Source organism: Rhea pennata, chromosome 26 (genome assembly GCF_028389875.1).
Source record: "Rhea pennata isolate bPtePen1 chromosome 26, bPtePen1.pri, whole genome shotgun sequence".
In the NCBI taxonomy this organism is placed as follows: domain Eukaryota; kingdom Metazoa; phylum Chordata; class Aves; order Rheiformes; family Rheidae; genus Rhea; species Rhea pennata.
The window spans coordinates 3,834,229-3,859,151 of record NC_084688.1 but is presented as its reverse complement, the minus strand read 5'-3'; the positions used below and the strand labels follow the sequence as shown (position 1 = coordinate 3,859,151).

General features: G+C 58.5%; 1 protein-coding gene across 5 annotated transcripts in view; it reads left to right on the top strand.

Annotated features, from left to right (window-relative positions):
- The window catches only part of KCNH6 (potassium voltage-gated channel subfamily H member 6), a 36,639-nt gene that overhangs the window by 6,165 nt on the left and 5,551 nt on the right, over positions 1–24,923 (top strand). For 2 of the 5 annotated variants that reach the window (XM_062595448.1, XM_062595447.1), the window contains exons 3-10: positions 6,730–6,885; positions 10,978–11,087; positions 13,141–13,453; positions 15,160–15,371; positions 19,904–20,332; positions 21,043–21,442; positions 21,799–21,998; positions 24,479–24,731. In XM_062595448.1, the coding sequence (XP_062451432.1) occupies positions 6,730–6,885; positions 10,978–11,087; positions 13,141–13,453; positions 15,160–15,371; positions 19,904–20,332; positions 21,043–21,442; positions 21,799–21,998; positions 24,479–24,731 (2,073 nt within the window). Of the gene's footprint in view, positions 1–3,174; positions 3,327–6,729; positions 6,886–10,977; positions 11,088–13,140; positions 13,454–15,159; positions 15,372–19,903; positions 20,333–21,042; positions 21,443–21,798; positions 21,999–24,478; positions 24,732–24,923 lie in introns of those variants that run through there. The other 3 variants (XM_062595451.1, XM_062595450.1, XM_062595449.1) reach the window with 2 other exon arrangements.

Below are 24,923 nucleotides of genomic sequence, written 5' to 3'. Positions count from 1 at the left end.
ACGGTGCGTGGCCGTGGCAAGGGCAGCAGGTGCAGCGGCCGTGGGCGCGTGCGCGAGTGGGCTCGTGGGACCCGGATCTGCAGGGACCCATCCTGCAAGGTGCTGAGCTCCTGCAGACTCAGCCCCGCGGTGCACCAGATCCTGCTCCCCCCCTTGCATGAGATATTGCACAAACCAAGGTTGGTCGCGGTGAGAGGGGCCGAGAGGCAGAGCTTGGCCCCGGTCCATCTGTCTGCTCCGGTCTGGGCTTCCCTGACTCCATGTCGAAGGCAGGGGCCGGGCTCACGCTACCGTTTCCTTGGGGGGATCCTGCTCCGAGCGCTGCTCCTGGGCCCAGCCCCTGGCACTGGGGTGGCACCGCAGGAAGATAAAGGCAGAGGGAGGAATTGGTCCCCGTCTGCATTGCTGGTGGCTTTGGGGCCACCAGGAACCTCTTCCTACTCGTCACCCCTCTCCAGGACAGTCCCAGCCCCCAGAGCAGCGAGAGCTGGAGGGAGGCCGGATCCCCGAGGGGCCGGGACCCACGTCCTCGTCCGTCCTTGGGCTCCGGTTCCTAGAGCGCAGGACGCTCGTTCCTCTTCTTGAAGCCCTGCTCTTCCCCTAGGCCACGGGAAAAGCTCAGCGCAGCTCTGAGCTGCTTTCTTCTCTTTTTTATTAAAGAAGAAGAAGAAAAAAAGCCTAGAAGAAAGTCCTTCATGTCTATTTTTAAAACCCAGCCCCACCAGCAATATGCTTTCCAATTGTCTCCCCACAGCACTCAGCCTGTGACCGCTCAGCCCATTATAAATCGGTCTTATCGGCAAAGAAAAGGCCTTCGCATTACAGGGAGCTGCTGCTTAATTAGACCGCGGAGGCTCCGAACCCGCCTGTCCTCCTTTTCATAACGGCGTCACCAATCTCCAGGCTCGACCTGCTGTTTATTACTGCGGTATTCCCGGCTCTGCAGCGTGCATGGTTGTTTCCTCGTTTTTGTGGCATGCCAGAGACAAAATTATACCACGAACCTGCCTGCCGGAGCCCTCCCGGCTGCTTTGAGCGGAGCCGAGTGGGGCCGGGCACTGGCACAGAGGCAGGAGCCGGTGGGAACGGGGCACCCATGGGTGGCTCCGGCGGGGGGGTTCCCGTGCCAGGCATCCCACCGGGGCCGCTGCTCAGGGGGCCGGCGTGTTCCCGGGCAGAGCGGTGGCATTGCTAGAGCTGGCGAAGGCCACGCGGCAGAGCCCGCGCCCGGGGTCCCTCCGCCGTCCCCCTCGGCTCTGCCCACCGCCTGGCAGTGGGGTACCGCAGGGCCCGTGGAGAAAACGCAGGGCTGAGCCAAACTGCATCTCCCCAGGTTCGTGCCTCCCTCCAACAGCCCAAAAAAGGGCCAGTAAAGACGGCTCCAGCAGAGCAGAGCGTAGATGGGGAAGGCTCAGCCCTCCCTGCTGGCTGCCGCGGCCCTGGAAAAGCCTTGGAAAGAGGCTAGAGCCCAGCTGCAGCTCATTTGGGCTCTAATCCACCCCTTTCAAAGCCAGGAGATCAGTCAAAAGTTAATTTCCTTACAAGATGCTTGGCAGCTGGGTCCACCAGGGCCCGGGCGCCGCGGCCAGGAGGTTAATTACGGGCTCAGGCGCTCGAGCCAGCTCCCGCAGCAGCCGCGGCCCCCGGCCCCCGGAGGCTGGTGCATCCCGGCCCTGGGACGGCCACCCCCGAGGCACCTCCCCGGGGCGCCCGGCGCTGGCCCGGCCCGAGCGGCGGCGGCGGCAGCTGGCAGCGGCCGTTCAGCGCTTTGCTTTTAATCTGCGCGAATTTGATGCTCGCAAACGCGAGAGGGGACAGCCTGGTCCCGAGGCAGCTGGAGCCGCGGGCAGCTGGTGCGGCCGATGCATCAGCCCGGCAAACTCGTCACACTGGTGACTTGATGCAGGATTCCCCCCCCCCACCACCTCCAACCCACCCCGGGCGCTCAGGAAGGAGGAGGGAAGGTTGCAGGGTGATCGGGGACCCCGGCGGAGGCGAGGGTGTCCCCCGCGGGTCCCTCCCTCCCCAGCCCAGGCGAGGTGGCTTGGCCCGGGACAGCTTTGTCCACGTGTGGCCAGAGGTCCCCGGGCCGGGGGACCTGGCAGAGCCCGCGAGCTCGCCGCGTTATCCCGTAATATTTCCGGCTTTCTGAAAGCGCCGGTTTTTGGAGTCTTGCGAGCAGAGAAGAGCAGCCGAGGGATGGCTGGGAGAGCGCGGGACCGCGCCAGCCTTCCCGGCGGCAGCGGAGGCGCGGGGCCCCCGCCCCCGTGCTCAGCCCTTCGCTTTCGTAAAACCGCGAGGTTTTGAGGCCAAGCTGGGGCGGTTTGGTTTGGTTTGGTTTGGTTTGAAGGGTCGCAGCCGCGGGAAGGGGACGCCGTGGCCCGGCTCCGGGCCGGGCCTTCGAACGTCGCCGCCACACGATAGCGAATGCGCCCGGAGGAGGCTCTTTCCCAAAATCCCTGCCCGGGGCAGAGCCCCCCCTGCCCCGTTCCCACCCCGTCCGCCTCTCGCTGACTCTACGTGGCACCGGGACGCCTGGACGGACAGACCGATGGTCCCAGGAAACGCTCGAATTGCTGCAGCTTGTGCCGCACGGCCCGGCGCTAAGCTGCGCTAATGCCTGCGGGGATTTAGCGCGGGAAGGGGCGCCGCGCGTGGCGCCCGCCGCGGCCTCGGGTGGGCCGTCACGGTCTCGGGCACCGGAGCGCCGTGTCGGAGCTGGTCCCGGCTCCGGCTCTTCCATTTCTCGGCCTTTAAAAATACCCCAAATGTTTTTCCCTCGAGATGCACCCCGGTTTCTGGAGCGCAAGGCCCAAATTCCCGCGGCGGGTCACCGCCTCCGGCAGCCCCCGGTCAGGGCACCGGGGTGCCGACAGCCCTCGGGAACGCGCGCTCCGGCGCCGGCGCGGAGCCGGGTGGAAATGCGTCTCCCGCTGCCTCCGAGCATCCCGTCCGCTTCTCGCGGCCGCGCGGCATCAGCGGCTCTTCGTTATCCTCCCGTCGCCCGCTGCTCCCTGCTTTTTTTCCCCCCTCCTCTATCGTTTCCAAGTGATGAGCCCTCGGCTAATAGCAGAAATTCCTGATATTAGTCACTCTGCGCAGGGCTAAGATCCGTCCCATCTCCGTTACTTAATAAGGTCATTCGAACGGGTTGGGGGGGGTTGCCGCAAGCAGCGTTGCTGCCGGTTTCGTGTCACAGCAGATTTCGACCTCTGCGCGCTCGGCGCGGGCAGAGGCTCCGCCGCGGCGCCCTGGGGCTGCCGACGGTTCGCGGAGGCGGGAGGCGCAGCCGCGGGAAGACGACCGCCCCGGCGCTGGAGTCGCGGGTGGGAGCCTCGAGGGTTTGCTTCGGGGGCTCTCCGGGTTTCTCTGCCGAGTTTCTAGCGCTCGCTCCGGACGGGAGCGATGCCGCAACTGGGCCTCCCCGAGCGTCTCCGGGGACGGGCGGGTGCCGGGGCGGCCTCGGCTCCTGCGGCAGCGGCGAGGAGGAGCGCGGCGCTCCCAGCCCCTCCGTGCCCTCGCCGGCCCCTCGCCTCCGCTCCGTTATATAATACCACCGTAGATTTAGCCACTCTGCCATGAGACCCTGCAGATTAAATCTCCTGGCTGGGGGAGGGAAGGATTCAACACGAGCTCCCAGGGCAGATTAATAGCTTGCTATAGCTTCCTTTTTTTTTTTTTTTTTTTTTAATATTCATAACAATACCGGTCTGTGTCCTGCTCTCAGAAACCCCCGTGTCCTGTTGATTAGTTTAATACCGACGATAGGGACAAATGCATTAACCACTCTTGCCGCTGCGGAGGAGGATAAGAGGGCTGGGGAGGGCAGGGCCCCCCGCAACGACATTTTTAATGTTATTAAGTGCTCGCTTTTATCAAGGTCGGAGGACACGATGGCTGGGATGCCCACAGCCACCCCGGGCCGGTCCCAGCTGCTGTTCCTCGGTGGGAAGCTGTAGGATAACCTAGCGCTCGCTGACACCTTGGGGACAGCCTGGCTGGGAGGATGCCCAGTGTTGGGAAGGGAAAATAAATCACGGGAGGCTGGAGCTGAGGCCGCTGGGGCAGGATCTCAGCCCGGATGAGCCGGCGGGGGAGGCAGGAGGAGGAGGGAGCCCCGGGCGCTGCCGCCTGCGCACGAGTGCGGGGTGCAAATCACTCCCTGCAGCAGCTTCGAGGGCTCCTCCACGGCCCCGCCACCCCCGGGGACCGTCACCGTCGTGTCCTCGCGCTCCCGGGAGCGCACCCGGACCCCCGGGTCCCGGCGCAGGGCGCTCGCTGCCCCAGCCCAGGCGACCCCATCGTGGAGCCCCTCGCTGCTGCCGCAGCCCCTTCGCGCCCTCCCGGGGCCCCGTTCGGCCCCAAATCGCCGCCCCGCAGCCACGGCGGGGAGGAAGCGAAGCCAAAGCGCCGGCAGGTTGCGAATGGCCCCCGGACTCCTCCAAGAGATCGTTCGGTGGCTGGATAAAATTAGACAGATGGAGACAGATTAGCTGAACAGCTGAAGGGACGAGACGGACAAATGGACGGGGACGGACGATCGAGGAACGAGGAAGGAAGCGGAGGGACGAGGCCCGGCCGGGGGGTCCCTCCTGGGGCCGGTTCGGGCCCCCCGGGCCAAGTGGCGCTGCAGGTCCCTCGTTGGGATGGAGAGGAAGGACGGGGGAGTCACGGGGATAAATCGGCTGGGGAGACGCCAAGGCCGAGCACACGGGGAAACCGAGGCAGCTGCTGACTCCAAACCCCCAGCCTCCTGCCCCGCTCCCAGCTGCTCCTTACAGCCCTTTGCTGGGCTGCAGCTGGGCCCAGTTTGGGGCCCCAGGGGCCGGCTCCCGCGTTAACCCTTCCCATCCCACGTCGGCATCCAGGCTCCCCTGCGGGCACCGGGAGACCGCGAGCGGCTCTGGGACCGTCTCCTCCCTCTTTGGAAGCCCGTGGCGTTGGGCAAGGCATAACTTCATCTCATGGGGGCTCGGACTGCAAAACAGGGATTATTTCCAGCTCCCGTGGCTGGCAATCGTCCCTTCTCTTTGGCGTCCACGCGGCAAGTCCCACGTCCAAAGTCAGGCAAATTCATGGAAGGACGATAGGTCCGCCGGGCTCTGGGAGACGGGGAGACCCCCCTGCTAGCTCTGCCTGTCCCCAGAGCCACCTCCGAGAGGCTGCGTGCCGGGGACGACGTGTCCGGCTCTTCCCGGCCGCACCAGGCGACGAAGCGGCCCCAGGACCCTCTTCCTCGCTCCCGGCAGGGCGCTTCATCTCCGCTCGCGCCCCGAGCTCGGAGGTCCCAGAGCCCCGGCTTTAGGGGCAGCCCGAGCGGAGGCCGGGTGTCCCCTCGCCCGCTTCCACGCCGGAGACGTCTCCGGGCTGGATCGGATCCTCCCGCCGCGGCGCGTTCGGCTGCCGCCCGGGCGCCCGCTGCAGGGGGCACGGAGCAAAGCGCGCCGAGCTGGGGCGAAGGAGGGAAAGAAAAGGGAGGAAGGAGAAAAACAAGGCGCGAAGGAGGGGAGAGGGCCGGGTTCGAGCGCTGGGCCGGGGCGCCAGGCGCCTTCGCAAGCCGGCGCAGGGGAGGGTGCAGAGCACGGTTCACCCCTCCTCTCCCCCGGCGGAGCGGGGCAGCTCCCAGGCTTCCCTTCAAAATGGCTTTATCTGCCCCAAATCCCCACCCGCCTCCTCCCCGCGGCGCGCTTTTAAGTGGATTTCCTCCCCGTGCGGTGAACAACGGTGAAATAAAGAAAGCAAGAAATAATCCCGGCTGCCTGCCCGGCCCTTTAACCGGATTTAACCGTATCCATTTCTTTCCCGTTCTTGTGTGTGTGTGCGCGCGCCCCGCTGACGTCAGGGCAGATTTTGAAGTTCCCCGATGCCGGCCATCTGCTCCTGATTACGGGAGGCCCTGAGCTCTTTAAAACGGCGCGCGGAGAGGCCGGCAGCGCCGTCGCCCCCCGCTCCCCGCGCGGCCCCGGCCGGCGGGCGAAGCCCCGGCAGGGCCGTCAGCGCCGCTCGGCGCCGCCTGACGCGCTAATCCCTCCCGTTTGCAAACTGCCCAGCGTGGCAAGGGAGATAAGGGATGCCGGCCGGCCAAAAATTCCCGCAGAAAGAGGCCGCTTTGCTTTCCGCCGGTTTGGAGGCGCGCGGTGCGGTCTGCTCGCCCCCGGCGCCTCGCACCTCCGTCTCGGCGAGCTTAGGTGTCCTCGACCGATTCGAGCCGGGCTCGCCGGGCGAAGGGATTTGCCGTCGCGGCCGATGGCTCACGACGCAAAAGCGTTTCGGCACGTGGGGCCGGGCGAGGTGTCGGGACGCGGTGTCGGGACGCGGTGTCGGGACGCGGTGTCAGGACGCGGTGTCGGGATGCACTTGTCCATTGCCAGCATCGGAGGCGGGAGGCGGCCGGCATGCCTAAGGAGGTTACGTTGCTACCTGGGAACTTTGCGAGCTCTTAATTACCTGCTCTTTAATTGTGAGGGTAAAATGCATTAAGAGAAATAACTGTCCTGGAAAAAAATAATGATATTAAAAAATATTCCAGATGCAATCTGTGTTAGCACTCTGCAGAGAGACAAACTTCTCCAAGGGCTCGGACCATCCTAATCCTCCATTCCCGCAGTGAGGAATTGCAGCTGAATGCTTAAAAAAAATACTTCTGCTCCAAAGCATGGTGCTGCAAAGAGGGGGACGGTGGGCAGAGCCCCGGGCGGCCCCCTGAGCCCTGTCTCTGCTCTTTGGCAGCCTCGTGTTTCCGGTGCCTGGTGGACGTGGTCCCGGTGAAGAACGAGGAAGGCGTCGTCATCATGTTCATCCTGAACTTCGAGGACCTGGCGCAGCTCGTGGCCAAGAGCGCCGGCCGGAGCCTGCACCGGCGGCTGTCGCAGAGCTGGCGCTCGGGTGAGTGTCGCCGGCGCCGGCGCGGGGACGGCGGGGACGGAGGGAGGGCAGCGCTGGCCTTGGCCGCATCCTCCGGGCAGCCTCCGCGAGCCTGCGGAGGAGGAACGGGCTGAGCCCCGCGGCGGGCCCGGCCCGGCGCAGACCTCACAGCCCCTCCGCGCGGGGGTGGCGCCACGGTCCCTCCCGGGTCGCCGGCAGCCCGGGAGGAGCCAACACGCGCGGTTCTGCAAACCCCACGTAATTTGGTGCTGAAGGCAGCCGGCCTGGCCCTGGCACCCTCTTCAGCCGCTTCCTTTGGGCTGGCAGAGCCCCGCGGCCAAAGCATCCCCATCAGCGGACTGATCTGACTCAAAAGCAATGGGGCAAAAAAATAAAATAAAATAAAATAAAATAAAATAAAATAAAATAAAATAAAATAAAATAGAAAGGGCTTTTGAGCCTGGCCACCTGTGCGACCCGCAGCCCGGCTGCTCAGCTGCCCAGGTCCCCTGTGCCTGCCGCAGGTCACCCCCGACTCAGGGTGCTCCAGGGCTGCAGGACACGGGCGGTCACCGCCGGGCAGGGTTAGGCAGTGGTGGGTGCTCCAGGGCAGCTGGGTGATGGCACCCGTAGCCTGGGAGAGGTCCTTATCCAGCGGTGGGAGGAAGCTATCGCACATCACTGTGGCCATGCTGCCTACAAGCCTCAGCTCTGCCCCGAGCTGGAAGGGTTTACAGGGGCTTTCGAGGCAGGGAAAATTCAAATTCCCATTTTAGGGAAGGCTGAAGCAAAGGGAGAGCCGTGACGAGGTTCTTAAAGGTATTCAGATGCTGAAAGAGGCATTCAACCCACCTGGCCCTGAAGGAGAGGCGCAGTTTCTGCTATCCCCTCCTCTGTGTTAGTCATCTATATTTTTATGCAGAGAAATGATCTGACACATATCTTAAGGCAAGCAGCGTGCCTGGCCGTGCATTTCACTATATATAGCAGTGTCACCTGCCATGCGCTTCGAGTCGGGCTGAAATACATGGATCAAAGTTAATGCAGCGGGACCAGGCCAGGTCTGTCCCCCCGTGCTGCCGCGCGTGGGAGGCACGGCAAGGCCAGGGACGCGTCGCGGGACGGCCGGGTAAAGCAGCAGCCAAGGCGCTGCCCAGCGGGGCTGCGTGCAGCGCATCCGCCCTGCTACCCGTTGGATCAGGACTTTAGCATGAGCTTTAAATGCATCCAGGCTCAGCGCGTGTTTATACGCCAGAGCAGCTGATGTGTGTGCATACGGGGCCGTGTGTACCAGTGGAGACGGTGTGTGTGATTAATCATTTTGCATGTCATTATGCCAGACGTACGCACACAGGACTTACGGACATGTGCGTGTGTACGTACATCTTGCTTGTGCACGTATTCCTTTGGCTGTGAAGCAGTGAGTATTCTCTTTGGTGCATTAATATAATGCCAGTTAACATCTACTGAATGGGCTGCTAAGTACATCCTAAGTACCACCAACGCTGCTGGCTTCCAGCCTCTTCAGTTGTCAATATGTCTTGACATATTACACATTTGTATCCTATCTAAAATAGCCTGAGATGTGTATTTGGCTACAGACAGTGCTCACATAGAAATGGCACTTATTGATTTCCTGCGTGCTCAATATTATATTGCATACCCCAAGGAGCATTACTCAGGTGTCAAAGCCAAGCCCAGGGGAATGAGGAAATGCCAGAGTTGCCTGTGCAATCTCAGATTGGTCTCTTGTGCATAGGGTTTCTGATGGAGTCTTTAATTACAAGGCCACAAGCGGCTGCTTGGCCGGTCCCTGGCTTGCTCGGCGTGCGGGGAAGGTCGGCTGCTTGCTTCTGCCATCTGTAAGCTTGGCCCCGGGCTTGGCTCAGGCTCTGGGCTGCTGCAAGGGTGGATGAGGACTCGAGCTCGAGTTTTGCCGGCCAAGGTAGTGATCTATAGGAGCTGGGCCAGGAGTCATCTCCTCTCTTACCAGCTGTGCAGAGAGCTGGGAGCCTACCGTAGCTTTTCGGTTATGTATCAAGGCTAAGTGAAAGAAGGCAAAACCTGCTAAAAATGAACAGCTCCTCAATATGCTGCTTTCTCTTAGAGAAAGCAATGCATTTCTGGAGATCGTGTAGCTTCCCCCGCATCCAGGGATCTCTTCTCTATGCCATCAAGAGGTATTATTGCTAATGGAGGACCAAGACATAAGGAAAGTGAGACAAAGTATCACCTAACAGTGGATTGAGGCCACTTAATTTTTAATGTAGGGTGATGCTGAGCTAAGCAAGGGGTTTTTCTCCCTGGCTCCTGGCCCTGCATGGTCCTGCACCTGCGGGACTCTGCTGAGCCACCTCCACTCACTAACCCAGCATAAGACCAGCACCTTGGTTTTGCCCAGGAAAATCTTTTGTCCAATTAATTAGCGAGCACAGCTGGATCTGCTGAGAGATGAATGGATGCCAGAGCTGTCCCAGGACAGGAGCAGGAGGCACAAAGCAGGAGGGAATGGCAGGGGAGCACATGCTGCTGCTCGAGCTGACGGAAACCCTGTTGTAGCAGGAGCTGCCTCCTCAGTGGGTTGGCCTTGCAAGCAGATGAGAGATTTTATCACTACGGGTCATCACCAGGGACCTGGTGTCCCACTCTGGGTGCTGTTGGGGAGCATGCCCTAGCAGACACGGATTTCTGCTGGTTCCTCTCCAAGTCTGACCCCTTCTCTCCATCCTTCCTCACTCCCATCTCCCCCCAGCCCAAACTCCTCTCTGTGTGTCCTGCTTGCCTCAGCTGACCTCACCTCCAGCTTCCCCACTCACATAAGGGGAATCCACACGGACTTGGCCACATTTGCTTGAACCAGTCCCCTAGCCCCCTTCAGTGGTCCTTGGAGTTTCTCTCTTCTCTTCTCACTCAGTCATCGCTTCCTTCTAGCCCCACAGTCCTTACCCAGTTTTGATATCTGCTTCATGCAGTTGCCCCACACTCTTCTGGCTCCCACTTTGCCCCTTGCTCTCAGCCTGCTTTGCTTCCTCCCCTCGCTTAACTCTCTTAACCCAGGTGGTTCCCTTGCCATCGGTCCCTGGGGCTTCAGTGAGGTGGCCTCCTCATTGCCTGGGGTGGCAGCAAGAGCACTGTCAAATGTAGTCTTTGTTCCAGCATTCCCTCACCTAAAATCCAGAATAACTTCAGGAACAAAAATGCTAAAACTATTTTTTTAATGCCTTATAAACTTACAGGCTGATTTTTACTTTTTCCAAGTCCCACCAAGGAGATTTAGAGGCTCAGTTTCCTTCAGGTCCAAATCCCTTAAGTGGCTTTAACCTCCTTAACTGATTTAAACATCTTCTGCACCTTTCCGTCTTGCATCTGCTAATGTAGAGGACTCTACTCCAATACAGTGGTGCTTTCTGCTAGGCCATGATCTCCCTTGAGTGGCAGTGGTTGAGCTGGTATGAGCCCTGAGCCAGCACAGGAAGAGTGAGATTGCTGGAGGAGGAAGGGCCGTGTGGCATGGGAGTCCCCCAACGCCAGCTGAGGAGCAGGAGATTTGCTGCAAGGCCTGGGGAGAGCAGGGTGCACGGGTTCTCCACTAGGTTCGATTGCCCAGCTGGTCCCAGGCCAGATCCGTATGGCGTTATCGGAGGTGTGGTGGCCAGGCCAGTCGTGGGGAGGGGAAGAGCAGAAGCAGGCCTGCGCTCGAGGTGCTCTGGGGGCTGCTCTTCTCCCTGAGTCCCAGGCAGCCTTCAGCATCGCTCTGGGAGGGTGAACGGTCCTTGAGGAAAGCTGTGCTCCTGCTCTCCAAGCTCCCTCCACTGTGCGGTTGAGCTGCAGGGTCTCTGCCCGAGGGAGCCGGTTTAGTGTGGGCTTGGCAGGGATTTTGCCTCGTGTGTGGCACAGCCTCAGCCTAGGCCCTAGCTGTAAAGTATGACAGCCAACGTGGTCAACCCAGGAGGACGTGGAGCACCAATGTCCACCAGTAATCTAACTGGGAGACACCTGTAGCCTGTTCCCTTGCCCTCCCGACCCTCCGTGGCCGTCTCGCTCCAGACGTTGTGTGCAGCTAGGTTACATCTGTGTCTCTTGTGTTTTGTTTGTGTTTTTCTTTTTAACAAGGTCAAGGTAGGAGGTTGAAGTTTAGTCTCCCGTCCCTGCGGCGACTCAAAATCCAGCGGAAATCTCTGCCCACCAGTGAGTTTGATGGAGTAGCCATTGACTATGGAAAGGTAACCGTAGCCTTTGTCTGATACAAGTCCATGCCTCAGGCTAGGACCCAGTGCTCTTCCTCAGCTCTCCCCACCCCGTTCCCCTTTGGCTGCTGTGGCTAGTGCCGTGTTCGGTGGCAGGGGCTCCTGCAACGGGTCGGTGCTGAGCATGAGCCTTAGCAAAGGCTGGCAGTGAGCGTTGTTGCCTTGGTCGCATGGGATAGAGCTAGAACCTGCTGCTCTGAGGGGCTAGCCTGATACGGTGTGTGCCATGGCCCTGGAGAGGTCTGCAGGGGTGCAGGAGACATGCACCAGCCTGCAGACACTACTGCTGAAGCTAGGAGAAGGTCTGGCTTAGTAGTGCCTGCTGCCTGCTGGAGTCACATGGGTTTGCAGGGAGCCTGCAAGGAATATGGGATGCGCTGCTCTGAGAAGGGAACGTGCTAGTGACTGCAGTGAGACTAAAGCAGGTCTGGTCTGAGCAAGGAGCAGAAATGGCAATAACTTGCAGGCATGCCTTGAAATGTTGCATTTCCTCATGTTTTCCTGGCAGTGCATGTCCCATCCCAGGCAGCATTGGTAGTACTGGCTTCTCAGTCCTTCCAGGGACCTACTAAAGTGCCAGCTCCCCTGTTACTGCAGCAAAGTTTTTGTGTTTGTAATGAAGGATGATGCTATCATTGCTGACCATGCTGAAAAATATCTGCGGCCTTTTGTAATGGAGCTTCTTTAGAGACTGTTGTTCTCATTATCTTCTTGACTGTTGAAAGAGCTCAAGGTACCTCCAGGCAAAGATGTGTTGTGTTCTGAAACATTCTAGGTAGAGGCAGAAGGCTCCCGGTAAGAGTCTCTTGCTCTGCTAAGATATGTCCAGGCACTAGACTGTTGCTGTATCAGGTATATCCAGACAGACTGGATATAGCTGCTTCTCAAAATTACAGACATGATCTTGTGAAAGGTACCTATCTTATTGGAGGTTCTACTTACGGAAAGTTGAAGACATCTGTAGTAGTGAGATGCTCTAGGCATATCAATCTCAAGGACACTAGTGCTGCTAAAGGCTCCAGGTGCTCCCAAGTAGAAAGGATACAGTGTACTGAAACATTTTTAGGTAATCATATGTGGAAGGTGTACGCTGTGCTGTTAGCTGCTCTGAGGACAACCTAGTTACCCACCACCAGTGGAGTCTAGGCCAAGTGATGGCAGCCCAGCAGGTGCAGAGGCAAGCAAGCAGCCTGACCCCCGCCAGGTATTCATGCAAGACAACCTGAAACATGCTGTAGGGCCCTTAGGGACAGTGAAAAGTGCCACATCCTTTTGTTGCCTTGGGCATACAGGCAAAAACACAGTCAGTCTTGTGGCTGTGACTGGAACGGACTTAGACCTTCAGATTTTTGCCCCAGGAGGTGGTTGCTTTGCATGCCCCATTGCAGGAGTCATTAAAGCGTGGACATTCTCTAGGTGTCCAGGGAAAAAGTTTCACAATGGCCAAGGAGTGCTGTAGGAGAGGAAGGACCACATATGACAGAGCTTGCAAGCCCAGCAGCTTCTCCAGTGCTTTCTGGTGCAGAACACATCATCTCCGTTAGACACCAGCTCAGGGCCTGGAGCACTGACTCTCCTTGGTGGTCTGAACTCTTGCAGTGAATGAGGAAAGAGAAGGTCCAGTGGTGAGACATAGGTACATCTTGGAAAAGGGCATCTCAAGGCATGTTCTACAAAGAAACCTATCTCTAGAATTTCCTCTTTTCTTGTTCTGGCCTGCTTCTCATCTGCTCAGCAATGCCTTGCAAATAGTCCTTCATTTGCTCAGCCTCCAGGGAGCAGGAGGCACCTGGTGGGGCCATCTTGGTGCTATGAGAAATGTAGAAGTTGCCAAGTCCCTGAGGACTCGGTAGCCACGCCACAAAGCACCCTCAGTTCTGGTCCAGGTTGGAGCTGAACTCATGAATCAGCAGCGCTTCCCAGCCCTCTGCCCTTCCTCTTACCTCTCCTAGCTTCCCTCTCCTTTCCCTTCCCCTCCCCCTCCCCCTGCACTCTTCTAATGAAACGCTTTCTCCTGGCTGTCTTAAAGCCTAGTGGTGACTCCCTGATTTTGAGGGACTTGAAGACATCGCCCAAGGAGAACTGTATGCAGTCAGAGACCGAATCCCTCCTGGAAAAGGAGAGGAGGCCGAGCCTGGAGGCTGACCCCACCGTACAACACTCATCCCCGAAACAAGCACCTCCCTTGCTGGGCCCACCAGGGTCATATGCTGCTTGGGGTTTGGCTCGGTCTCGCCATGGGGGCAGCTTCCACAGCCTCCGCAGGGTCTCCTCCTTGGACAACTTTGAGGCTGCGAGGTCTGAGTTCCAGAGAAAATTCAGGGAAAGGAGGGCAAACTCAGGTAGGGGAAAACCCATGGAGTTCTATGTCCTACTGTGGGAGTGGTGGTCCTGGGCTACAGCAGCTGGGGCCTCCACTGAGTGTCCTCCTGGGCACTTCCTGGGGGCAATCTCTTACTCTGTACTGTTTTTAACTCTGAAAAATGGAGATAAGTTGGGGTCTTCTCCCTAAAAACAAACTGCTTTTGAAGTGTTTCCCTGTGTAGGCAGGTTCTGCTGTTTAGAAAGATCCATCTGTTTTTTTGTGGGTGAAATGTGTGAGACTGCATGGTCTTGTGTTTCGCTGCCTCATAGATCTGCCTGGTGTAAACCTTATGAGAGGCATTCTGAGCTCCCATCCCACCTCCTCTGGGAAGGAGCAGAAGGAGTCAATCAGCACGTGAAATATAAGCAATACCCATGGATTAGAGGTGAACTAAACACCAACTAGTCCACCTCTGTAAGCCTGGAGGAAATGTACTTTCACCGTGGTACTCATTTCTGGATCTCTTGTTCTCATGATGTTGACAAATGAGGTGGAGGTCAGGCAAGAGAAGCATCAGCAATCAAGATGCTAGAAGGATGGAGAGAGATCAGTCTGTGGTGTTTGGCTAGTGAAAATGGGGTAGGGAATCATGACTCCTCAAACAGTCAAATTTTACAGCCCCTCCAGAGGAGGGCCTGCAGCATGGAGGAAGGCAAAAGAATCTGGGGGAAGAGGGGGGAGAAGGGTGGACAGCAGGAAGGTCAGTGCTGTGTATGTTCCACATGTCTTCAGATACACTTCCTGCCAATGACATCTCTTGGGACGATATCGGAGTGCAAGGGATAGAATCAGTAGAAAACTGAAAAAATAACCCTGCCCTGCCCATAGGAGATAGACAGAATGGGACACAATGGTCCCAAGGATGTTTCCAGACCTCTGGGCCTAGGTATGTGCCCCTTCCATGGCTGCACTTTGCCAAGAGCCAGTCCACGAGCCAGCCACCTCTGGAGCCCCTTCCTTGTCCTGCATCTGAGTGTCCTCAGGGAGGAAAACCAGGTGCTTGGTCTGGGCAGGTCCAGCAGGTCTCCAGTGTGGACAGCCAAGAACAAGCACCTGGAGCACTATGACCCAGACCAGCAGGGCCTGGCAAACCCCAGCCAGACTATATTTCTTCTTCAGGAGAAATCTCTATCCTCCCCCTTGGAGCCTGGAGGTGGAGGATACATCCATGTGAGAACACTGCCCAGCTCCTGACTCAGTTTACTGAACAAGAACACGAGCAGCAGGTCAAGAGCTATGTTGGCCACGTTTGAGTATGCGAATATGGAGGAAACCTACTTCTTCATTCATGTCCTTTCATGCCAATTCTTGACACCCTTTTCTGCTGCACTTTATTGGGGCTGGTCTCTAACCCACCACAGTCTTCAGAGGTAGCTAAGGATGTTGGATACTCTGTATTTTGGCAGTCAGTCTGAGACCCTTGAAGGAGGTTTGATGGTGAGAAGGTGGATGATCTGTCTGAAAAGCAGGCCCCTCTAAGGTGTCTCAGGTTGAGCATGTCAGGAGCTGCCCTGAAGAAGCTGACCTTTTTGGCCAGGCAGACATCATTACCTTTCTAGGTGGCCACTTTATGGTAATCCCCAGCTCCTGGCTGTCATGCCATGGAGGTCAGCATGAACTGCTGATCTGTTCCTGCTCCTTCTGCCTTCCTGAATAGTCCTCTCCACCTTGGTTTTCTTTCAGAGGCTTCCCACGTCAAACCCAACCCCCCAAACTCCACCTCGGACTCGGATCTCATGAAGTATCGGACCATCAGCCAGATCCCCCAGTTCACGCTCAACTTTGTGGAGTTCAACCTGGAGAAGCACCGCTCCGGCTCAACCACGGAGATTGAGATAATCGCACCCCACAAAGTGACAGAGCGCACACAGAATGTCACCGAGAAGGTCACGCAGGTACGTGGGCGGCGGGACAGCTCCACGTAGGACCATGACGCTGTTGCAGCAGCAGGCATAGCTGTGTTGGCACACTGGTATGTTCATAGTAATTTCTGTGCTGTATTTTTTGGAGAAGAGGGAAAGGGAGAGGAGATAGTGATACCTGGCATTTCCACCCAGTGAGAAATTCCAGCATCTCTGCATTTTATTTTTATCTCTTCCTGTATGAACCGAATGGTTGAAGTAATAGCTTTTTTTTTCCCACTGAATCAATACTTCTGGGTAATTTGTATACAGAAGGAACGCATTTTGCTTTGAGTGTGCTGCACCAGCCTTCCTCCAGGCTGCATTACACCACGCAGGCGCAGTTTGAGCTCCCACATCCCTTTTCTGCTCTGCATTGCCCCATCTGACCTTGACTGTCATGAGAGACAGGGTGGTGCTGGAGGACATGGGCACAAACTGCCTTAAGTGTGGTGGCCCTGATGGTGGGCTCCACATCCCTTCACGCTGCCTGGGATGCGATCGGGAGCATGGCGACCATGCGGAGGGGCCATGCGTTCCCCCGCGAGACAGCAGGTGGCACTGCACTGTCACCAAAGGGGACACGCGTGGCACCGCGCTGTCACCAACACCCGTGGCACCGCGCTGTCCCCGCAGGGGACACACACAGCAGTGTAACGTCACCAAAGGCGACCCACGTGGCATTGCACTGTCTCCAAAGGGGACATGCATGGCAGCACACTGTCACTGCAGGTGACACACATGCCAGGGCACTGTCACCATAGGGAATGTGTCATGGTAAGAGGTGCCTGGCAGTGTAGGGGACACGCATGGCACTGTGCCATCGCTATAGGCAATGCACCTGGCATTGCTCTGTCACCCTAGGAGACATGCATGGACTTGCACTGTCACTGCAGGTATGTCTGGCACTGCACTGTCCCTAGAGAGGACACATGTGCCGAGCTTCCTCTCCCTCCAGATGCATCCCAGTGCTAGGAACAGGGACGCACTGGTGCCAGCATGAGCGGGGAAGGGACACAGGCCAGCCAGGACCCGTCTTGGTGCTCACCTGCCCAAGACACATGTCAACCGCTGGCCTGGGAGCCAAGCTGGGAGACGCGGGGCTCGGGGAGATGCCCACAGCAGTGTTTCCTCCTTCTAAGTGCAGGAAGAAAGTGTTTTTTAAATTGTTGTTGGAAAATTATGACTTTGAGTCAGTGAACAAACAAAAAGTTGATAGGAGAAGCCTGCAGCAGGAATTAGGAGAGCCAGTGGCTTGCAGATAAGTCTAACAGCACCCCTGTTTCCCACCGTTGCCGGCAGCAGATACCTAGGGAAGATTTAACGGCAGGGAGAACCCAGGTATCCATCAGCAGAAAACCCTCCAGCCCCAACAGTTTGCAGCCTGGGCGCTTGCTGAGCCAGAGAGGGGTATTAAATCCTGGGGCCCTGATAGAGTTTCCTCCCGGCCCCGTCAGCCTCCGCCAGCGGTGAGCAGGCTCCCTCCTCCCCGTGGCGTTTGGGGTCTTATAGATGTGCTCCTCTCCTTGGCTGACCTTCCAAGGCTGAAGCCAGCTTGGCTGTTCCTCTGCTCTCGGGGCCACCCGAGCGAGCCCGGGTCCCCGGGGACGGGGGAGCAGCCGCGCGGCCCGCGGTCCGGCAGCCACCGCGCCGGGATCGCTGCTAAGCGCCGGGGCCGACGCTGGTGCAGCGGCGCTGGCTGCTCGATGCCGGTCATTAGCCGGCTGCGAGGTGACGGGATGGGAGCTGACAGGCCGTGGCTGCGGGCGGGCTGGGCGGCACGGGGTGGGGGTCAGCTCTTCCCTTCGCCTTAAACCTCCCGGTGGGGTGGGATGTCCCGGTCCTCTCCTCTCGGCCGGCTACGTGTCGCATCCACCCACGAGGCAGCGCCGCCTCCGAGGACCCAGGCGTCCGGCCGTCCCGGAACGGGGCGCTGGAGAAGCAGGGCCACCGCGCGCCGGGATCTCCCCGCGCAGCCACGGGAGGTGCCTCCAGCCAAGCCACGGCTCGTCACTCCTGGCCATTAATTAAATCACGGGGGAGGCAAAGAGACCAAGGAGAGCCAGTTAATGGGGTCTAAAAATACCGGCTGCCCGGCACGGAGAGCCCGCCGTGAGCGGCAGGCGGCCCCGCAGCGAGCGGGATGGGGGGAGCAGGTCACAAGCGTCACGATCGCGTCGGCCTCGGCCGGCAGGGCCGCCGGCTCCGGGGGGGCACGGCTCGGGGCGGGCGGGCGCGCTCGGACGCCCTGGGGGTGCCAGCGACGGCGCCCTCGAGCCGTCCCGGGGGGCGGCGGGTGGAGGGCAGGAGGGAGCTGGGCCGGCCTCGCGGCAGGGACGCGGGCGCTGGGACACGCAGGATACGTGCCGGGGGCGGGGGGGGGGGGGGCAGCAGCCGCGGGCCGGATCCTGCCCAGCCCCTTGTGCTCGAGGGTCTCTCCGTGAGCGAGGGGCGGCCCTCGGGTGCCAGCAGGCAGGGGGCCGGCTTGGCCTCCCCCACCCCGCCGCCCGCGCCCAGCTCCCTCCCTCCCTCCCTCGCCGCCCGGCTCCGAGCGCCGACATGAGCCTCAAACTGCCGCTCAAGCCGGTAAGCGCAGGAGACGGGGCCGGCGGGGGGTGGGGGGGACGAGGGAAGGGGCGCCCGGTGGGTCTCGCGCCCCGCCGTCGTGCCACCGCGCGTGCAAGCTCCCCGGGGCCACCCGGGCCACCGCCGGGGCCACCCCGCAGCCGCGCCCGTCCCGCAGAGCAGCGGGGACAAGGCGGCTCTGCAACGATTCGATTTCAGTCACTTTTTCCTATCCCTCCCCTCTCCCTCGGCCAGCGACGTCGGCGGCTCCCGCCGCCCCACGGGCGCTCTGCTCTCCACTGGGGCCCCAGCATCGATTGGTTTTGATCAATCCGTGCCGGGCTCCCGAATGCCCTTCGCTGCCGCGTGCGCGTGAGCAACGCCGCCGTGCCAGCCCCGGGGGCCACCCGTGATGCCAGTCGCTGCCTGAGCGCGCGGGGATCGGGGCCTGCACGGTGGATGCCCAGATGTCACCACGCACCGGCTGCCGCCCAGGGCGCCGGTCTGGCCGCAGGAAGGTAGGAGCCGGGGGGGCGGACGGGGTGCGGGACCGGCCGAGGCTCCGGGATGCGCGAGCAGCCGCTCGGTCGCCAGACCGGGACGCGGGGGTGGCTCCGTCCGCTCGGTGTCCCCTTGCTGGGCACCTTTGGGAAGTCCCTTGAGCCGCAGAGCACGAGATGGGTGTCAGTGCAGGGAGGACCAGGCTGTTTCCCTCGTCTATCGCCGGTGTCACTGCAGTGCCCATCACTGTGGCCTCAGGGCATTCTGAGCTGCTTGTCGCAATGTGAGACCCGTGCAGGGACTCTCCTCTCCTGGCAGCAGGTTGCAGTTGCAAAAAAAAATGTGCTGTTTGCCAGGGGTTCACCAAACAACCCATCTCTCCCAGCATCCAAGCCAAGACAGAGCTGCTGTCTTGGAAACTACCCCCAAACCCATCCTCGGGGCACCCTCAGCCCTCCCCCCCAGCCCTCCTGGCCCCCAACAGCTTGCATTTTGTGGCTTCGGTGCCCCCTGGGATTAGTCCTTTCGTCCTGGAGACTGACGGGCAGCGACGAGCACCTCCGTCTCCTCCGGCAGCTGGGCAATGCGGTTAAGGACCGGAGGAGATGAGGGAACCAGGATGGACCTGGGATGTTTGGGGATTCACCGGGTGCCATGTGAGCTCCAGAGCCTCTCCCCAGGAGGGTGGACAGACCCAGGAGCACGTGACGATGTGGGAGGATGGCTGCGCATGTGAGACCGCTTTGTGCCTGTTGGCTGGCTGCAGGTCATCCCCCACTCTGGGGATGTCTCCAGATAGCACAGAGGGAGGAAGGGAAACGGGGCATTGCCCAAGGCCAGGGTTTGCTGCGGGTCGTGGTGCTGTGGCCTGAGCCATCCCCTCTGTTCAGATGATGGCGGTCCACAGGGAGTCATTAAGGTGAAGGTTTCTGCTGGGGCCAAGGAAGGCACCATGCCAAGCTCACGTGCTGCCGAACACTCTGGTTCTCTCAGGGCCAGGCCACACAGTGGCCCTGGGATCGGATTTTCCTCACTGTCCCCAGAACCCAATGCTGAGGATCCTCAGCAGCTCCCAGAGCTTGTGGCACAGAACTGAGGACACAAGGAGGCCCAACAGGAGGCACTTAGGCTGATTCCTGCCAAGCACTCTTTCTTCCCTGCTGACATGGTAGAGTCTGAAGAGTGTAAAGCAGGTTGATGCCCAAGGATGCTCTGGCCATCAGAAACAGCTGAGGAGCTGGGCAGACAGTTCTGTCAGCAACACAGTGGGGTAACTCATAATCACCTCGTTGCCTCCTGGACAAACACACATGAAGGAAACTAGGATGGAAAAGGTGAAGGAAACCCAGCGTGTGCTCTCCACTGCCTTACCAGCATGAGGGAGCTGCTCACCCAGATCCTGGCCTTGACCAACCTCCCTCCTGGTCTCTGCATCCTTCTTACCCCTCATCTCCTGGCAGGTGCTGTCCCTGGGGGCGGATGTACTTCCAGAGTACAAGCTGCAGGCACCACGCATCCACCGATGGACCATCCTCCACTACAGTCCCTTCAAGGCCGTGTGGGACTGGCTCATCCTTCTGCTGGTCATCTACACCGCCGTGTTCACCCCATACTCTGCTGCCTTCCTGCTCAACGAGGAGCAGGTGGAAGAGAAGCGCTGGGACTGTGGCTATTCCTGCGACCCGCTCAACATTATTGACCTCATTGTGGACATCATGTTCATTGTGGACATCATTATCAACTTCCGTACCACCTATGTCAACATCAATGACGAGGTGGTGAGCCACCCTGGCAAGATTGCCATCCACTACTTCAAGGGCTGGTTCCTCATCGATATGGTTGCGGCCATCCCCTTTGACCTACTCATCTTCCGCTCTGGCTCCGATGAGGTACAGGCTGGGCCAGGAGGGCAGCATCCATTAGGGAGGAGGGAACTCACAGAGGGATTTGGGAGGGGAGAGAGAGAGAGAGAGAGAGAGAGAGATGGTAGAGACAGAGAGGGGTATGCATGGGCTGACGCAACTGGTGGATGGCTAGGTCTGTGAGGAGAGGGATAGTTAGTCAGAGGGATGCACAAAAGTGTTTTTACTGCTGTTTATTAAGCAGCTGGGACTCTGTCCAAAGGGTTAGACAGCCTGGTGTCCACATTGATCTTACTGCAGGTGCTAAGATATAGACCAACTGTACCTGCCCCTCTCTGGGGGGAGACAGACCGAGGGTTGACTCAGCACAGCAAGCTGGGAGCTCAGTTTAGGGGCTAGTCCCACATACCATGGAGGCTGATTTGGGGACTGTTTTTGCAGCCAGGCTCAAAATGTTGGCAAAACCTTCCAGGATGGCTCTGCTATCCAGAGCCCCTCCCTCAGTTCAGGGCCACTAGAGTTTGGGTTCCCTCTAGAGTCAGTGGAGGAAAACTCATCTTTCTGTTGTGATTCATCTAACCTGTTTCAGATGTCACCTCCAGGATAAGGTGATTCATGCTTTCAAAGTGCATCATCATCCTTCAAAGGGAGCTTGGCCAGGCTAGACATGTCTTTGGCCAGACTTATCCCCCCTGGTCCCCTACTCGTCACTAAGGTTTCTTGCATTTCCCCTGCAGACCACCACTCTCATTGGACTGCTGAAGACAGCCCGGCTGCTGCGCCTGGTCCGCGTGGCTCGCAAGCTGGATCGGTACTCCGAGTATGGAGCAGCCGTGCTGTTCCTGCTCATGTGCACCTTTGCCCTCATCGCCCACTGGCTGGCCTGCATCTGGTATGCCATTGGCAATGTAGAGCGGCCCTACATGGAGCACAAGATCGGCTGGCTGGACAACCTGGGTGACCAGATCGGCAAGCGCTACAATGACAGTGATCTCTCCTCTGGCCCGTCCATCAAGGACAAATACGTCACTGCCCTCTACTTCACCTTCAGCAGCCTCACCAGTGTGGGTTTTGGCAATGTCTCACCCAACACCAACTCCGAGAAGATCTTCTCCATCTGCGTCATGCTCATCGGCTGTGAGTGCTGGGCTGTGCCCCACCACCCACATCCCTGCCTTGAAAACCCTGGGTACTGGAGGGCTGAAGCAGGCTGGTAACATGGGGAGAGACCCTACTGGGCTGTAACACATGTGGTTTTAGCAGAGGTTTTCCTCCAGCCGTGCCTTCTAGGCACAGGCAAACTGACGGAGAGATAGATAGAAACACAGGTTTCAAAAACCCACTGGCTTGCAGGCCCATAATAGTTTGGGACTGCTCAAGGACCAGCAATCTGGAGGGGCCAGAGCTGGTGCTGGGGTGAGAAGTGGAGAGCATGACCAACCGGGGCAGCTGTGACTGCCTGTGTCCTGCTGAGTCCTGCACTCTCGTTACAGCTCTGATGTATGCCAGCATCTTCGGAAATGTCTCTGCCATCATCCAGCGCCTGTACTCTGGCACAGCCCGCTACCACACCCAGATGCTGCGGGTCAAGGAGTTCATCCGCTTCCACCAGATCCCCAACCCCCTACGCCAGCGCCTGGAGGAGTATTTCCAGCATGCCTGGTCCTACACTAATGGCATCGACATGAACGCGGTGAGTGGAAGGCGGGAAGGCTCTGTGCTCCTGGAGGCACCTCATCCTGAATGACCTGGGGTCCACCTCCGCTTCCCTTTCTACCAGGGTGGAAAGGAGACATGAGAAGACTTGGGTGGCTGAAGACATGTCTAAAGAAGACATGTCTGAATGACCCCCAAAGGTCTGTTTGTCTGCCCACCAAACACCTTTTTCTCCTTCTCCCCCCTGCCAGTCCATACCTTCACACTAATCTATGCATTCATCCATGCTCTCTCTGTCAGCTTCCCCACGCTCTGGCTATCAGTTTCTCTGCCCATCTGCACAAGCTTCATGAGCACCCTTGCTTGACAGTGGGATGCCAGCATGGTATCTGCTGGGGCAGGGAAGGCATTTCTCAGCTGGAGGGAAGCTTTGGCCCACATTACTGCCGGTACGCTGGGGAGGAACTCAGAGCCCTGGTTGGCACCGCAGGCTCTCGGGCCGGTGTGTGCTAGCATTGGCAGAGCCACGGAGCCTTTATTGATCTAGCTCCCCTCCATGCAGCTGGTTGCTAAGCAAAGTGCATCACGCTCTCAGTGGCAGGGAAAGGAGGGCATTTAAATAAACCTCGATCCATTTTAATTAGAGCCTGGAGAGTGGCTGTTTGTTAGGAAAGTGAAGGATCAATGGCGGAGCCAAGCTGGAAAGATGCCGTGTCTCAGAGCCCCACGAGGAAGGGAAGCCTTGGTGACATGCAGCAGGCCTGTGCTGATGGCACTATGGCCCCAAAGGGGTTAGGAGCAGGTTTAGCCCCAGGAGCCAGGCAGCCCCAGAGCAATGCTGGGGCACTGCAACGGCAGAACTTAGCTTGCTGGGGCCTGTAGACTCATGGTCACAGGGTCCAATGCACCACAGCTGGCTCAGCCGGCCACAACGCAGAGAGGAACAAGAAGGGACAAGACAAGGAGAGAGATGGGACATCTCAGTGCCTACAACAGCCCGTCCTTCTGCAATGTCCCAGTGCTCCCTTTCCCTCAGCCCTGGCCAGGCCACTAGTCCCTTTATTTCCAGCCCATACTCCCCTTGCATCTGAGACTTGATGCTCCCTCCACCCCTGAGCACTATTGGGAGCCTAGTTGGCTTGGATGAATTCAGTCTCTCCGTCTTCAGCTGTTGCTGCCTCGTTAAACAACTGATATAATGGGCAGTGTCTGGGCTTTTGCTGCTGGGAGAGCTTTGAGTTAAACCTCCCCCATGCAGTGTCCATGGAGGAGAAACCTTGGGCTGGACATCAATAGTAATAACTAGAAATTAGCCTGCAACAGATTACCTTCTCCTCCTGGTTTTGTGCAAACTCAGGTCACAAATCCACTGTGGTGAGCTAAACTTGCAGCTTGAATGTGCCATTGCTCACATGAATCCTGCTGGATATTGCTAAGATGCAATATGATCTAATCAGTCATCCCATGTCTTGATCCATTCCTCTACCTGATTTCCCAGTAGCGAAACTAAGTCACCACTGGCAGCCTGTGCCATTGGGACAGAGCCAGGAATAGAGCCACGCTTGCTGGCCCCAGCCTGGTGGTCTGAGTTTTAGATAAGTGAGAAGTGAGCAGAGAGGAAAGCAAGGGCCCCAGGAGCCATACACCTCTTGATCTCCAAAAAAAACCCCCGAATTCAGGTGGATCCTCATAGTCTGGGAGGATTCCCTGCAGCAAAATCCAGTATAGGAAGGGAAGAGCTGCTTAGCACCTGCTGACCTCCCCCTCTCCATGCAAGGGTGCAGAAAGCCACCCCAGAGCCTACTTCATGCACCGAAGCCGCCAGCTCAGACCTCCCTGGCTGTGCACGGACAGGGCGCCAGCGAGCTCTGCCCATGTGCTGGCTCCCGTGCCTGCACAGCGGGAGTCACCGGTCACACAGATGCAGAAAAAGGGCCCCTTTCACCCCAGCACCCAGCTCTGGCCCATCCATGCCAGCGGCTTTTTCTTTGTTACTAATTTTACCTTGGTTTCACCTCCAGATTTGCTTTCAAGAGCTTTTGTTAAACAAGAGGTATTTGCCACGGGTATATTTAGCTATTGCAGCACACAACTGGCCTGTGCTGCTTCTTGGCATTCAGGCAGGTGCTGTTTAATTAGGACAGCACCTGAATACCAGTTTGTGCTCTCTTTCAGCCAAGATTAGTGGGCAGGGAGATGAAAGGGCAATATGCCACCAGTGAGTATAAATAGATTGATCTGGTTATTTTTATTTATTATTATATTTTTATTTGCTCAGGAATGCTCTCATCCCCAGCATCACGTGCAGTATAAGGCTGGGATGGACAGACAGATGTCCACCACATAAAGATCAGAAGGTCCCCCCAGCTCTGAGATTTTGGCTTTCTGGTAAACACCATTCAGTGCCAACATGCCATGCTATGTATTGTCCAGCGTGCAAGCCATGGGGTGAAGAGGATCACAGCAGTCCTTCCCAGGGGCTGCAGCATGAGCCTGTCTCTCTCTCACTCCCCCCAGGTGCTGAAGGGCTTCCCCGACTGCCTGCAGGCAGACATCTGCCTCCACCTCAACCGCACCCTCCTCCAGAACTGCAAGGCTTTCCGGGGTGCCAGCAAAGGCTGCCTCCGCGCCCTGGCCATGAAGTTCAAGACAACCCATGCACCACCAGGAGACACCCTGGTGCACTATGGAGATGTCCTCACCACCCTCTACTTCATCTCCCGTGGCTCCATCGAGATCCTCAGGGAAGACATTGTGGTGGCCATTTTAGGTGGAAAAGTCCTTCCTTCTGGGAGGGTGAGGGATGATGGGCAAGGGGTGAAGGGCGATAGCGGTGAGCAAGGGGCTGGAGGAGATGATCCCAGGGAGGATGGTTGGGATGTCCTGGAGAAGGGAGGGCTTTCAGGGTCCACAATCAGGGTCAGGGTTACTGGGCAGTCCCTTGTCTGTGAGCCCTGAGGTC